This window comes from Rhipicephalus sanguineus, chromosome 10 (assembly GCF_013339695.2).
Source record: "Rhipicephalus sanguineus isolate Rsan-2018 chromosome 10, BIME_Rsan_1.4, whole genome shotgun sequence".
In the NCBI taxonomy this organism is placed as follows: Eukaryota; Metazoa; Arthropoda; class Arachnida; order Ixodida; family Ixodidae; genus Rhipicephalus; species Rhipicephalus sanguineus.
In genome coordinates, this window is record NC_051185.1 from 140241255 (window position 1) to 140257567 (window position 16313).

General features: G+C 44.7%; 1 protein-coding gene across 1 annotated transcript in view; it reads left to right on the forward strand.

Moving 5' to 3' along the window:
• The window catches only part of LOC119372492 (DDB1- and CUL4-associated factor 1), a gene marked incomplete in the record, with an annotated part of 95328 nt that overhangs the window by 47937 nt on the left and 31078 nt on the right, over window positions 1-16313 (forward strand). The window contains 7 exon segments of the mRNA XM_049419762.1: window positions 1179-1250; window positions 4826-4907; window positions 6038-6177; window positions 9878-9959; window positions 10322-10437; window positions 11533-11625; window positions 12402-12697. Coding sequence (XP_049275719.1) covers window positions 1179-1250; window positions 4826-4907; window positions 6038-6177; window positions 9878-9959; window positions 10322-10437; window positions 11533-11625; window positions 12402-12697 — 881 coding nt within the window.

Genomic DNA, 16313 nt, shown 5'->3' on the forward strand with positions numbered 1-16313 from the left:
ATAGGCAGGGATGCCATTTCCTCAGCCTCTCCTCCTCTTTCAACTTCTGTGGAACCCCAACTGATGTGGCGGAGAAGGGTGTGCTCCCTTCAAGTCCGGAGTTCCAAATCTGCCTCGTAGACGTCGATATATAAGAACATCTGAAATTTTGGATGCTAAAAAGCTTCGGCGTCCGATTTTTCGGACTTCCTGCCCAAATTTCAGGTCCAAAACAGTATTAATTGAGCCCCCAACTCTGCCACATCTTTCATCTCCATATTGGAACCAGCGTTTTCTTGAGTTAATACATTTGCGACCGTAGCGGAGCTTGAAAGGCAGCTTTGCCGCAATACGGGGGTGTGATGAGGTGAAGCATATTGAAAATCTAGGGACCACTTCCAAACGGACGTTGACTGTCTCTTGGCTAAGTTCGACCGTAACAGACCTTGAAAGGCAGCTTTGCCGCAATACGGGGGTGTGATGAGGTGAAGCATATTGAAAAATCTAGGGACCACTTTCAAACGGACGTTGACTGTCTCTTGCCCAAGTTCGACCGTAACGGAGCTTGAAAGGCAGCTTTGCCGCAATACGGGGGTGTGATGAGGTCAAGCATATCGAAAATCTAGGGACCACTTCCAACCGGACTTTGTCTCTTGGCTAAGTTCGACCGTAACGGAGCTTGAAAGGCAGCTTTGCCGCAATACGAGAGTGTAATGAGGTGAAGCATATTGAAAATCTGAAGGGGTCACTTTCAACCGGACGTTGGCTGCATTTGTCTTTGGGAAGTTCGAATAGTTCGAATAGTAAAATTTCAGTGCGAATCGAATCGAATAGCAAGCACTATTCGAAAAATATTCGAAATTTCGAATATTCGCACACCCCTAGTTTTAATCAATACCCTGCTGTAATTAAATGTGTGTTGTTAATCAAACTGCACCTTTAAATAATCAAGTAAGTTTGTTGAGGTTACAGATCAGCCTTTTGCCGACAAACTAGTTCTTGCTGGTTGGTAGTGCATTTAACAAGCCTTATCCTTAGCTTAAGCAGCTGTAGAATGAGTTCAAATCATAGGACAACCTATTATTTTGACCTTGATCCTAATTGACAAATATTTCAGCTTCACTGGTAGTGAGTTATGCCGGGATAATGTAGTAAGCATGCTTGGCAGAAAAGGCACGCAAAACGATTTCTCCTTGCAGGTGTTGCTGAATCTGTTGACTGTGAAGAGCCCCATCACCGATGCAGATTCGATGCGTGCCCTTGCTTGCAAAGTGAGTTCTATGACCTTGCATGTTGAGCAGTTGTTTTTCTATTGCATTAGGGACAAGTCTTAGCTCAGAAAAATTGTCCACACAATCGGATCACAAGTCAACAGCTTGCGTGTAGTCGTGAATGAGGGCAGAAAGGGCGGTTAACCCTTTGAAGGTTTTCGCCGTACATGTACGGCATAGCCTGTATTTTTAAAATGTGTGCCTTTTTCGATCCTTTCTCTTTCTTGGCATGTGCTGCCACACTTCAGGAATAAATTTTTTTCACGCACCAATGTCTCTCCATTCTATTTTTCTTTTTTGCTTGCCAAAGTGGTGCGCCAGCTATCGCTTGCCCATCCGAGCACATTCGCGATGTGGCTGGTTTAAAATGCGCGCCTTTCTCGATCATTTGTCTTGCTTGGAATGTGCTGCTGCGCTTCGTGAATACATACATGAAATTTTTTTCATGCGCCGATGTCTGCCCGTTTTTTTTTTTTTTTTTTCCCCGGTTTAGTCCTTAGGGTGGTTTTCACATGTCGCGCCCGAACGTTTTTTACCAGAAAAGTACTCTTAGTGCGCTTATTTTTGTCTGTCTGTGAGCCATTTTTAATACAATGCATAATATTTATTTATAAAAAAGTGTTTTTTAGGAATTTTGCTTGATGTTACTACGAATAAACTGTGTGTATGTAACAACAAAAATGATTTTTTTTTGTCACTTTACGGTCGCGCAAGAAAATTTTAGACAATTTTTTCTTAAATAGAATCGTCTGAAGAATTGGACTCCATTTCGCAAAAAAAATTCGACCCTCAAAGGGTTAAACAGGGCAAAAGGGGCAGCGGTGACATTAAAGGGGTACTGACACGAATATTTTCAGTTGTCGTTTTTTTGCGTCAAATGAAGGGTCAAGCCCTCAAGAGCCTAGAAAAGGTAGTGCTAAGCGCAAGTGCGCCCTAAAAAAGTAATTACAGTATGTTTTTAAAAGCTAGTTTCGGTTCGTACTGTACCCCGACGTCACAACACGAGTATGAGCTTCTCGTCACGTGCTCGCACAATATATAGTGACGTTTCCACGGCCACTCCGCACCGTGGCTCCGTTGGTGACGCACAAGCGGCCATCTTGGAAGTTTTGGTACCTAACGTCATCACAACTAGCGAGACTGCTGCGTGATGTCACCAGAATTTGTACTGTAGCCTGACGTCAAGCTAGTATCGATGTCAGTAGGTGCGCCATGGAAAAATTGACTTTAATATCGAATTAAAATATCTTATCAGCATTTGCTGAGCTTCTCATTTGCTCAGAGCCATCTGTGTATAGAGGAGATTTGTACGGCAGAGTAAACTCGCCTTCGAAAAAAGGTGTCGGTACCCCTTTAAGTTTGTTAGTGCACTCAAACCTCGATATAACGAACTCGGATATAACGAATTATCGGTTATAACAAAGTAAGTGAACGATAGTCTTGTCAAATACAGTCAAATACAGTGTTAAAAATAAATGTTTATAACGAATTTTCGGATATAACGAAGTTATTTTTGTGGCAGATGTGACTGTTATAATGAGGTTTGAGTGTAAATAAACGAACAGATGCCATCACCGCCTGAACTTGCATTTTTTTTTGTAATTGACAGTTTGTTTGCATTTGCTTCTTGTCATTTTTTGTGCATTTACTTAAAGCTTTCATTATTTTCTTATGCTTTCCTTTTATTATATAGTGATTCCCTTGCATGTTAATTGTAACATACATTTCTCTCTTCATTGTAGGATATTTAACAATGTTAGGCTTGTGCGAATGGTAAATTTTAGGTTCGAAGCGAATAGTGATTTTGGTCGAATAATTTCGAACCAAATTCGAATAGTATATATCACATATTATTAAAAAAACGAGCATATTTGTCATGACCCAACCAACCTGCACAATGTTTTTTTTTTAAATTGTAACAAGGCATGCACAACTGTCATTCTTTTTGGTTCAAAGAAAATGGAAGTAACTTTGAATAGTAGCAGGATTGGGCTTTCGGTAGAATACAAGTGATAACCTGTAAAATATGTTACGTTTTAAAATTTACTATACTAAGCCGGTATAACAAGCTTTTAAACTTAAAAAATGATGAATCGATGAGGGTAATATGTTCACCTAGCCTTGAAGTGGGGCTTTGCGGCAGTGCGCATTTTTCTGGGAAAGGTGTATTCACGGTATAGCACCCCTTCACTGCAGTGAAACCACCTTTACAGGAGATTACAAGCGGACAGTGCGATTTTGTTTGGAAAGGTGTATTCACGGTACAGCACCCCTCCACTGCAGTGAAATCACCTTTACAGGGGGGTTACAAGCGGACTAATATACACCTATTCGTTCATTTCGAATACTTTGAAATTTTAAATAATTTAAATTTGAATCGAAGCGAATTCGAATACTGTATTATTCGTTCGAATATCCGAAGTGCTCGAATATTCGCACAAGCCTAAACAATGTCTTTCATTCTTTATGGTTTGTGCGATTGCCCTAGAACTGATGTTTGCTTTTTAGTTGCATTCTTGTAATATTGTGATTATCTTGCACATTTAAACTTCCATGCACTTATTTCTTCATTGTAATAGCGATGTTTTCTTATGATTGGTGCAACTGTAGGCTGCTTATACCATGTAACATTTTTTTTTTTTTTTTAAGATTTCTTGTCAGATCCTAGGGATGGGTGAATAGTAAGTTGAGGTTCAAGGCAATTCCAAAGCGAATGGTGATTTGGTCAAATAATTTTGAACTGAATAGTTCAAATAGTATATACAAAGTATTACTAAGAAAAATGACATTTTTGTCACGACCCAACTAACATGCACAGTATTTTTAAGAATCAGAACTAGGCACCTGGGAATGTCACTTTTTTGGTTCGAAGTGAAGTGGAAGCAAATTTGAATAGTAGCAAGATTTGTACAGCAGTGGGGTGCAAGTTATGACTCGTACAATACGTTAAGTTTTAAAAATTACTATACTTAGCACATAAGAGCCCTTATAACACGCTTTTAAACTTAAATAATTGAGGTGAAGGCAATGTGTACATTTAACTTTGTAGTGTGGCTTCACCGCAGCGTGCATTTCTTCTGTGTGGGTGCTTTCATGGCATGGCACGTTCGCGCTGCAGTGAAACCACCTTTACAAGGGGGGGGGGGGTATATGCACTCGAATATACCATATTTACTCGATTGTAATGCGACGACGGTTTCATTGTGTCCGGGAAAAAAAAACTGTAGTTCTGGTATTCGGTTGCAACGCGAGGGTTGACTTTAGGTAGCGATAATCTGGAAAAAAAAACTCGCGGTACATTCGACTAAATACGGTACATATATTCGTTCGAGTACTCCAAGTGCACGAAAATTTGCCCATCCCTACCAGATGCCCCTTCTTTGGGCTGAGGTATTTTGAAATAAAGTAATAAGCAAATATGGTAGATGTCCCTATGGTTTGTGTGAACCTTTAGTACTGAACCTTGACGCATTCTACATGTTCCGCTCTCTTGCTTGCTGATGTGGCCATCTAGCAGGCCCACTCATGTGTGTTCTTTTCTTCTGCCCCCTGCCCCTTTTGCGCGTTCATTACAGGCACTGTGTGGCTTGGCACGTTGCAGCACGGTGAAGCAAATCATCAGTAAATTGCCCCTTTTCACCAGTGGCCAGCTTCAAGGTAACAAGAAACTCTGAAATCATCATACGTAGTTGTAAAAGTCTGCAATAGCTTTCTTAATGACAAGTTTTAGTACTGCGTACATGGTGTCCATAACGGCGTTGCGTACATAATAACGGCGCATTTCGTATAGCACGCACGAGCAAAAGTTCTGCACAGGCACCCTCTGCGAAACGTTGCATTCTTATGCAAGCAGTGCCATTATGGACACTATGTACGCAGTACTAAACCTCGCTAATCTGACCTGCAGCACATGTTTTCATGCCATCCATGAATCGTGAAGGATGTGATGCATGCTGTTGGTATCGCATCTTCAGTGTTACCAACAAGCCCTGCGTGTCTGTGTGTGTTTACATTTGTCCTGTCTTTTATGTGCGCTACAAGGAAGCCTAATGAATCGCGAAGCCTTAATTGGCAAGTAAGCAGACGCGTGATGTGGCAGTTTCACTGCCAACTACAGTGCCAGGCAATTCCACGGCACAGTATATCTGACTGGAATTGTAGCACTCCAGTCCACAGTTAAGTTTTCAAGGCAAAGTCTCGCAGTAAACTAGTTTGCCATATAAACCACGAATTATCGCTGTTTAACAGTACGGCCAAGTCGAGCCACCTCTTCGCATTTACGAAGAGAAAGTGGCGCGCATTACAAATGCGGCCACGGTCTGCGGTCTAATTGTTCAGCAAGCTTACCTACTCAAGTGAAGCCAAATTTAAGAATTTGGGGAACCATCAAAAGTGTCTAGTTTGACAAGTTCTTGCTCTTTCTGCCGGTTTGTTGAGTGAAACTCCGCAGCAGAGTATCCCAGCTCCCAACTTCACTGTCATGTCTGTATATCGAGGCTTACTGGCCGACAGATGTACATATGTGTGCATATAATGGTAATATTGCATTCTTTCTTGCCTTTGCAAATATGGTGATCAGCCTATGCGATTGGTCTGCTGTGTTAGTTGTGCCAAAACTGTACCCGGAGATGAGAATCGCTACATGCTGCATTTGGATTAGTAATTAGTATAGTAAAGTAATTTTCACACAGCCTCTGCTAGTTCGTTGTAGCTGCTTCAGAAAAATACGCCTGTGTAGAAAGACTGCTCATATATTTTTTCATCTTCTTCTTTCTATCTCTTTACAGTGCTTATGCGAGAGCCTGTTCTTCAGGACAAGCGGCAGGAACATGCCAAGTTCTGCACCTCCTGCATTGAACTGGTGGAAAGGGTGACCGGAGCACCCCTGAGCCCTGGGATGGAATCCTCGCTTGCCAAGATCAACAAGGTGCACCCGCATGCACGTGTTTGTCAGTGCAGTTGTGTGCCGATATGCCAAACACGTGTGGCACCAAGGAATTATAGGCATATCTATCATAGATGGAAGGATGGCCATGGGAATGATACAAAGCAGCAGCATCTGATATTTCAGATGAGATCAGATAAATGTGGGCAGCTTGCACTAGTGATGCAAGGCTGGACTAACAGTGGAGCTTGTGGCCAACCCACATTATCAAGGTCTTAATTAGTATTGTGTTAATTAGCAGTATCTTAAATGAAAGGTCCTAATTAGTGTGGTCTTAATTAGCAAGGTCTTATCTTTGGTCCTGTCTGTTTCTCTCTCTCTCTCTCTCTGTCTCTTTCTCGCCTTTTTCGTTTATCTGTTCTGTGCTTCTCTTTTGTTTACTTCTGAAGGCACATGCATTGAAGAAATGCCTACATTGCACATATATCTTGTCAACTTCAATGTGTGACTGGCCACAGGCTTTCCTATCTGCCAAATTACTAGGCGACACAGGAAAATGCACGATAACCTCATTTCTCGAATGTACGCCGCCTAGAGCAACCTATATTTATAGTCAATCCTAAGATGAAGAAGAGGATGAAAAGAGTGCGCGCCGGCTGAGTTATTGCGTTGTACGCTCTTAAGGTTGGGACGCGGCTTTCGTATCGCGAAAAATGGCAAAAAAATCGATTTTTTGAAAATCACATTTTCAGTTTCTGTAGCCCTTTTTATATCCGATTCCAAAATATCTTCACCGAAAACCGCGTAGAAAAGCTATAAAAAAATTGTTGCGCCTGCCGAGGTGGCGAAAATTATTGGGGAAATTGCAAAAAAACACTGATTTTCAAAAAATCATAGCTCTGCAACGACGCCACCGGGCGCCGATATCTTGGGCTCATCGGAAAGCGCATTTCTCAGTCTTCAAATTCCCCGCCGCAGCTGGCTCCTCCCTTCGAAAACAAGCGCAGAAAAAGCAAATGTTCGAAGGTCGTTTCGAGCCCTCCGATTGGCCGCGTCCGCCTTGTTGCCCCAGCCCGCCTCGCCATTGGTCCGATGCTCTCTCCGGGAGATCGTCGTCTGTAGCTCGTGCGTCTCGAGCTCACGGCTGTCAAAAGTCGCGCTACTTCGTGGCGTATTCGCAATCGCTTTGTGTTCACGGCTCGACGATAACTTTGAACAAGAACTACGTTTTAGTTTGGAGCTACTAGCGGAAGCTCAGTGGGATTACGATGGCGCGCCGCACTCGTAGCGAACATCGCAAACGCGCGTCTCGGACAGACTCTTTAGCGTTGACTCGTCGGATCCGTGGTTGGAGGTTCTGTTTTTGCGCACTTCGGACGTCGTGACGAAGATGATCGCAGGACGACTCTTTGTACTCACGACCACGCATTACGTACTTTGAACCATCAGGCACCGCGGCCGGCGCGTCTACTGCTCGGAGTCGTCACTAGGCCTAACTCCGTTCACAGCGTCGGCACGCGAGACGAACCTCGAACTTTGCGGGCAAGAACAACGCGTTAGCGGACTCGCGGCAATGTGCTTCTTCGCAAGGAACGAAGCGCTTCCCCCGCCGGCTCCTCGGTACAGCGGATGGTCATTTTACGCATCGGCAGCAGGCGCGCGTCGGCGTTCCGAAATGCGAGGCCAAACACGTTGCATGCATGTCGCCGCACCTAGGCATATTGCGCATCGTCACCGAATGCCGCCACCCAGCACATCGCGTGCCGACTTCCCGAACTATGCGGCCGAGCACTTAGAGGTGAAATAAAGCACTGGTGATGCAATTTAGGCGCGCTTGGGACCGTGCTTGGTATCGCCGTAAGCGCTCATGAATCATCTGAAAAAATAAAAGCCTCGCAGAAAACCGTGTCCGCGACCGGGTGAATGATGAAGTGCATCGCAGGCGAGGTTTACAAATTAACTTGACGAGTGAAACAGGGAGATGAATTCATATCTGCCCAGTTCGCGTGTTGAATAAACTGCTAAGGAATTCCTATTCCACCAATGTCTTGGCCATAACTGCCTGTTATTTAGGAGGAAGGGATAGGTTGTCATGATGAGAGCCGCATTTAGTATCCTATAAAAATGATTGAATGATCAATTGCAATCAAGACTGTTAATTGTGTTAATGAGAGCATGAATACAAGATACAAGAAAGCTGGCAAATCATCATAGTATATGACCTACTTGCATTACAATATCTTGTTTTTTGTCATGTCTATTACACCACTTCATAACTTCGTTTAAAATTCATGCTACATGTTCTTTGTATACCAGAAAAGGATTTTAGGAAAAAAGGAAGAAAACAAAGGCACAACAGATGAAAGGCCACATGTGCAGGAGGTCCAACCTTATAAAACACCTTAAAGATCACAATCTTCTTGTGTTTTAGAGAAGCGAGGCACCTCAAACTAAAGACAGGGCACTCAAGAAACTGCACATTACGAAGGACTCAAAAGATTACGACCCCAGTGCCTTTTGATGAAGTAATATCATTGGTACAACTGTAAAAGCCGTTTTCTCAAAACGACTTTTCTTGCTTCCTGCTTAGCTTGTTCCGCTGATTTCTCACTGACCGCTGGGTCTATCTCAGTTCCGTTTTTTGTTCTATATTCCTTGAAGCACAGTTCAGGGCGTGACATTCTTGCTTTTTCAGTATGGCCTTTTGATAATTAGCTATTTGACGAGTTGCACAAAGCCTTGATGCCTGTTGCACAGTCACCTCATGAAAAATGAAAACTAAAAAAAATTTTGTTGCAAATAAAAAAATCTAAGAATGTCATGCCCGCAATCAGACATCTTAGAATGCGTAGCACTTTCCTATCGAGTTTCCTATCGCATTTTTTAAGCGAGTCAGACTTGGAACAAGAGCAGAAGGTGAAATATATTGTACATCAAAAAGTTGTAAAGATATATTCATGAAATTTCTACAGTAGCATTAAAAAAACATTTCAAATAAGTGTGCCAGTTTTCATCAAAATCCATGAAGAAATAAGAAAGTTGGTACTGAAAGCCACGTCCCCCCTTAAGTGCTGCGTGGTTTTCTGCTCATGTGAAACGGCGGAATGAAAAGCTTAAACAGCTCTGCTTTTAAAAGGCACATCATCTAATGCGTACAGTAGTGTCATAACTTCATAACATTGCCAGTCCAGGAAATAAAATGTGGTTTCTGGCAAAAAGCATGACATTGTACTTATGGCAATATGTCACGTGGTTGTGCTGGGAAAGAATGCAGCAGCCAAAATCGATAAAGATCGGACTCTTTATTGTGTCAACTTGTGCTTAGCAAAAACAAAACTCTCATAATAAAGTGGCAGCCGTGGGCACTGCTGTCAGTTGTGAAAATGTTATCTGCAGATCTCTGGCATTAGTTATCCGTGCACGTCTTCCAGTGTGATCTCTGGAGCTCGCATGTGTTCCAGAACGTTCTCTAGTATTCACGATTAGAATTCAAATATAGAAAAATTGAAATTCCTTGAGAAGTTTCTTCTCCATCAAGGTGCGACTTGCACAGGGCAATAACATTGTAACATTTCTCAGAAGAAAAACGATCACTGGGGAAAAACTTAAGCACATACATACTAATGTGTGACATTCCTTTTAGTCTTCAGATTAAAGCTTGTCTTGTTTTGGAAGTTGATGCTGGTACAGTGTGTAAGTGCATCGACATTGCTGTGACTGTGCATGTTGTCTCTCGTTTCAGTCTGAAGTGGTGGCGCAGACAAAGATCAGCTACCGTGAGAAAGACCTCTTGCAGCTAATATACCAACACCTCCAGGCCAAAGGTGGGTTGTTGCCCCCTTCTACTCTGACCACTGCACACAACTGTTTTTTTTTTTCTTTTGCACTAATTCGCACCCCAGAACGGCTCCCGCTGGATAACAGAAAGAATTCTCGGAGGCTATGCTTTTGCTGGCTGCACGCATCAGCAGCAGTTTAAGAGCCAAAGGAGGTCATAGGTGCCAACAACTTTTGGATATGAAACTGAAATTAGTCGCTGCATTAGCGACGGTCTACTATCAAAGGTAGTGTTGGTCATCACTAGATGGCAGAAAAGCGAAGTTGCCGTCATGGAGGGGCAGTGCCGGCTTGTCATCCTCACGCGTTAATGAATTTTGACTGTTTTGGTTTTCTTCTACATTGACAGGTTTGACAGACACTGCAGCCTTGTTGCAAAAAGAGGCAGGACTACCTGCACGGCCCCTGTGTGGTAGCTCAGCACAACCCCAGTGGTCAGCCAACACCGTCTGCACCCCACGAACTGTGAGCTCTGTTTCATCTTCATCTCTTGGCTAGTGTAGCTCTGGTGCAGCACTAGTGTATCTCAACGTGTAGCACTAGTGCTGCACTAGCACTCAACATGAGTGTTTCAATTTGAAGTGCATAACTGTGCTTGCATGAAAATACTACTCTCCACTTCCGTTTAATTCGACCCTGAAGGCACCAACAAAATTGGTCAAATTATTTGACAGTATCCACCTTTACAAATTATTTATCCACCTTTACAAACCACCTGTACAAATATTTGACATGTCCCCAGAACAAACATGCACCCATGTTTTATGTGGCTAAAGTAGAAAAGTAACTCCAAAATGACACTGGTGTGTCTAAACTCTGGAGAAATCGAATGTGCACCCGATGTTTGGCAAGAAAAAGAGCATACTTCTGTTTCTGGCAGTAAGAAAAAGACAAAACTGGGGAACTTTAACCTTCACGGATGGAAAGCTCGTTTTCCTAGTGTCCACCGTCATCATACTTAGGCAGCACTTAATCGCTGTGAAGAATAAAATGTTCTCTTTGCGGTTGGTAGCGTGCTTGGTGTCTTGTATTTATCAAGTGCAGGCATGTGCGAATATTCGAGCACTTCGAGTATTCGAACAAATTTTACAGTATTTGAATTCGCCTCGAAACGAATTTAAATTATTCTAAATTTCGAAGTATTGGAAATCAATACTTCTAAATTCTTCGAAATACTTCGAAAGGTCAAGTCATTGTGATCTGTTAGATTCTTAGGGGGAAAGAAGGCGTATCAAGCGCTTTTTCTTTTATTCCATGTGCAGTAAAAAAAAAACTTTTACGTATTAGGCAGTATCTTTTTTTCCAAGCAGTCAGGCTTGTCAGGTGCTTTAATTCTTGACTACGACAGCAGTCACACTCAAAGTTCCTCCTACAATGAAGGCCCTTCACAGCTTACAATATCAGCCAACGAAGTGTTGTCATAATGGGGTTGGCATTATTGTTGTCACCATGCATCCTTCACTGTTATTGCATACTTTGAGGGAAATGGCAAAGGATTCAACTTGTACAAAATGTGAGTTGGCAAACTTAACATTCTTCCCCCTGCTGCTTCTCTCTTAGGTCCGGCCATTACGGTCAGGGTCACTGGGTTCAGCCTCCCTGACGCCCAACTCTTCTGCGGAGAAGATTCCTTCGGTGCCTTGCCTGAACAGGGTGAGCTTAACAGCACAATACCGTATTAAATGCAAAAAAAAAGACCCTCTCAAGGCAAGCATTAAAAAAAAATGTCTGCTTTACATACAGTGTTCCCCTTTTTCTCCGCTTGGTGTCACGTCTGGAATTTCACAAACTTAAAGAGCCCTGCAATACTTCAACTTAACCACAATATGCTGCCGAGCTGTTGTCAAAACTCCCACAAACTTGGGAGCCAAATATTGGGCTGCATACGGCGAGGAATTGACAACATTATGTCAAAACCTAACATAACTAGCTTACTCTCACGTTCAAATTGTTGCGACCAACTGCACAGCAAGCAGGCCTGGCATTTATAAGCTGAGTACATTTTAAAAAGAAATATTAAAAATAATGAGATAGAGAAAGCGAGAAGAAAGAAAATGCTCAGCTTTAAGGCAGTGCGCTGCCTCCTTACCATCGCCGCCTCTGTAGCTTCCATTGTGCTTGTCGCAGCAGAACGAGAGAAAGCGTTCGGCTTGTGCGATTACTCTGCTTATGGTTGACAAACTTGAGAAACTTTTGTGGCTGGTGATATTGTGAGGCAACAGAGTCCAGTAGTAAGATATTTTTATGAAAACTTATAAAACTTGAATGTTCACAGTTCAGCAGGTGCGTTAATTGTGCCACGACACCCTAAATACCTTACGTCCCTTACTATTATGTTTATTGGCTTTCTCAAAGCATGAAACTTTCTTTAGCATTACTGCGTTGAAGCCTAACTCTTTGTTGCACTGGTTTCCCCGCCTTGTGCATAGAATGGTGCCGTGACACCCATCCGCACAGACTCTAACATCGTCGCAAGGCAGCTGCAGAACCATGCAGCGACACCGACTGGCTCGCCGTCCATGCCAGCACTGCAGAAGCGCAGCGGCACGTACCAGGCATCGCCCGTGCTCAAGCGGCTGTCGTACACCTCGACAGGCTCCACCATGCCCACCTCGCACCCACCACACTCGCTGTCACTGGACACGATCGTCAAGGAGTACCTCCGCAACCAGCACGCACTATGCAAGAACCCTGTGGTGGCCTGCCCACCCTTCGAGCTGTTTGTGTGAGTATCCGGTTTAGTTTTACCTTGCGGACAGTCCTGCACGGTAGCTTGGCAGGCAGAGGTGTTGTGCTGCTAAGCTCAAGGTCGCGGGTTTGATTCCCAGCCATGGTGGCCGCATTTCAATGGGAGTGATATGCGATAGCACCCGTGTACTTGGATTTAGGTGCACCTTTAAGAACCCCAGGTGGTCGAAATCCGGAGGCCCCCCCTACTGTGTTGTGCCCTGTAATCATATCATGGTTTTGGCATGTATAAACACCAGCAGTTATTATTATCCAGATGCAGTGATACAGTGTTTGCAAGTCTGGTTGGAAACAGTCTGATTGGATGGAGGAGTAATGGGAGGAAGGGGGTACATTTCGGCCACGGCAGCCACATTTCAGTTGAGGTGAAATACTAGAGGTGCGTGTATTGTGTGATGTCAGTTAAAGAACACCAAATGGTCGAAATTTCCAGAGCCCTCCACTACAGCATTCCTCATAATCGTATCATGGTTTGTGCGTGTAAAACCCCACAAATTATTATTAAGGAGGGGGTACAAGATAAAGATGTGTAATAGGGGTTGTGAAACGTGAGAAAAATAAAATGGAAAGAAATGTACAGTCAACTGCCGATTTTTCGGACGCCCGATTTTCCGGACATGCTCGAAAATTCGGACGCTTTCGCAGCACCGTCACCAGCACCATAGACTTCAATGTATTAGAACGTCCAAAATTTCGGACGCTGAAGCTATTCCGCGTCCGATTTTTCGGACTTTCTGCCCAAATTGAAGGTCCGAAAGGCATTAGTATTTGAAGCCCCAACCTCTGCCGCGTCTATTATCTCTTAGGTTCGAACCAGCGCTTTCGCCAGTCGATCTGTTTGAGACAGTAGCAGAGTCCGAAAGTCAGCTTTGCCGCAATGCTGAAGCGTTATGGGGTGAAGCAGAACAGAAATTCAAAGGGGCCGCTATCGCGGCGCCGTGCGGCGATGTTAAGGATAAGCAGCGGAAATGCACGGAGGCGTGATGGCGGCAGCTGGCAAACGCGCCACTACGGCTTAATCACTGACAACCCTTACGATAAGCATCTTCAGTTAACTGCTCGATTGTGCATGTGGCCTAGCGCAGTTGCATGCGTACTACACGCATTTAATAGGCGAGAACCCAAATGCGCCGTGCCGCCATTCCTGCTGCCACTTTTTTGTGCGAGATCGCTAAGTGTGCCGCATAGACGTGTTGCCTTCGCGGATGAAACCAGCTCGCCATTGCCGCGCCCGTGTGCGGTCAGGAACAAAGTGCACGTCACGAACCCTTTCATGATAAATGCATGCGTACGATATAGCAACAGTAAAGTGACGGCGTCAGCTTAGTTGGCGATGTGCTGCACACAACTAGAAACGATCGGCTTGACACGGCAGCAAATGCTGCGTATCGGCGGCGATTCGGCGATGTGTGTACGCATCGTTTACATGCGCACACGCATCGGGGAAAGCCGGGCGAGTCGTCCGCGCTTCCGCCACAGTCTTTGTGTTCCGCGTCATCGTTTACAAACGCTTCATGCGAGATAGCCGTAATCTATTCCGCGCTTTGCTGTTATCAGCGGCGCTAATCACGAGATGCAAAAGTGGCGGTTGGCACGTACGTAGTTAAGCGGGGTTCGCGGCAGGCACCGAATGTATTTGCGAGAGCCTTGGCGCGCACCAAAATGCCTAATAATTGTACTTGGAGGCATTAAAGCTATTTCGGACGTGGCTGTGGCGATTTGACCGCTTGAGCAGAATAAAAAAGCATGAGTTTGTTTTTTCGGACTGCCCGATTTTTCGGACGATTTCGCGGTCCCTAGGGAGTCCGAAAAATCGGCAGTTGACTGTATGTCCAAATAAAATGAGCAACCACCGGAAAGTAGTGTTCGTTAAGGCAAAGAAGCAATCTAGCATTTAGTTCTGGGGAAGCCCGTAATGTGGAAGCAAAGGTAATGAAAGTGAAACAATCTTTATCTACCTCTTTGTAGCACAAGCGTACGAAAGAACTCTGTACAGGAAAAATTTGATGAAAAAGTTGTCCAGGACTGTTGTCTTCTTGGGGAAATCACTCTGACATCTAAGCAAGGGGTTCCCAAACTTTTTCTAGTCTTGGGCAGGGTGTCTACCGACCGGGAAAACCGGGAATTCTCAGGGATTTTGGGTAGTCTGGAAATTTTCAGGGAAAACTCAGGGAAATTGTGCTCCCATCAGGTAAAATCCACAGTAACTTTATTGAAAGGCAACGAAAGTCGCGGTAGCGTTGGCTCGATATTTTGTGAACGCATTTTTTAAATCAAACGGCCGCTGCGGCTGCGGGGAAGTGGCGCACTGCGCGGTGTAGTTCTGTATTCTTTCTCGCGCGTGCTGTGCGTTAGCGCCCGATATGGTGTTTTTGTTATCGCCGCGTGTCAAGTAACAAGCATGATTAGTTGTAGAAGCGGTAGCACTAGATGTAATGAGCTTGAGTTATCTTGCAAGCGATCGCGATCGTTCAGGAAGCGGATGTCTTCGACAAGGCTGGTATCTGGCAAGCCATCCCGACCGGCGAGAAAAAAGACGACGCTTGTTGGCTGTTATCGGAGAGCTCACTCGCTCTGATCCCTAGCTTCAAAGATGAGTGAAGAATGGAATAAATTTCCAGGCGAGAGCTAACGTAACTAACGGGCCCACTCACAGCAAGTGAAAGCTTTTTTCTTTCTTTTTTTCCCGATGAGGACACTGCTGAAACAAGTTTTAGGCAGTCCACCAATATTTTGGGGGGCTGCAGCTCGCGATTACCAGCCACACCACATGGATGTTTGCTACAAAGCCGAATTACAAAACTTTTCAGAGCCAAGGCATAGCGGCGACCGAAATTCGCGACACCAGCACGGGTCCCATTTGCTCGATTCGGCGCGCAATGTCGGAAAACAGTAGCGTTTCCACCATAATCGGATGTGCCGTAATTCAGGCTGTTGCCGTGCTTTCATGCGATCTTAGCCCACAGCTATATTGCTTTTTTTGCGATAGCAATTACAGTAAAACCTCGGTGATACGATCACGGCTCGTACGAACTTCGGGGTGATACGAATTTTTCTGCGGTCCCGGCCAAGGCCCATTTGCTTGCAATGTATTGGAGCACGGTTGTTGCGAACCGATTTGCATGCCGCGATGTGTGATACGAACGCACGCTAGCGCACAGGTACGATCAAGTGCTGCCCGCGCTGTCGCCGAAGACGTGGCAGTCGCGCGCAGGCGCGGGCATGTGCGCTGCGCGACCATCAACGGTGCCTCGTTGCCTCCGAGATAATGCACGCGAATCTTGGAGGCCTTTAGGCGCCTTTGCGTTTAGATTACAGATGACGTTAACGTCGCGCTTTTTTTTTTAGGACGCGTTGACGCGTGCTCCTGTGCTCGAGGCAGCAGCGTCTTTGTACTGTGTTAACACGTGCCTGCCACGTCGATGCAAGCCATGTTCCCGCAATCAGACGTTCTATGAAACAAGACTGAAACCTGGGCTGCGGGTCCGCCATAAGTCCCATTAAAGGTGGACGGAGACCCCAAGAGACCAAGCGGACGGTCTTGGCGAAGGAGCTTGGCCTCTATCTGTCGTGTGCAAAGCGCTTCTTAAGTC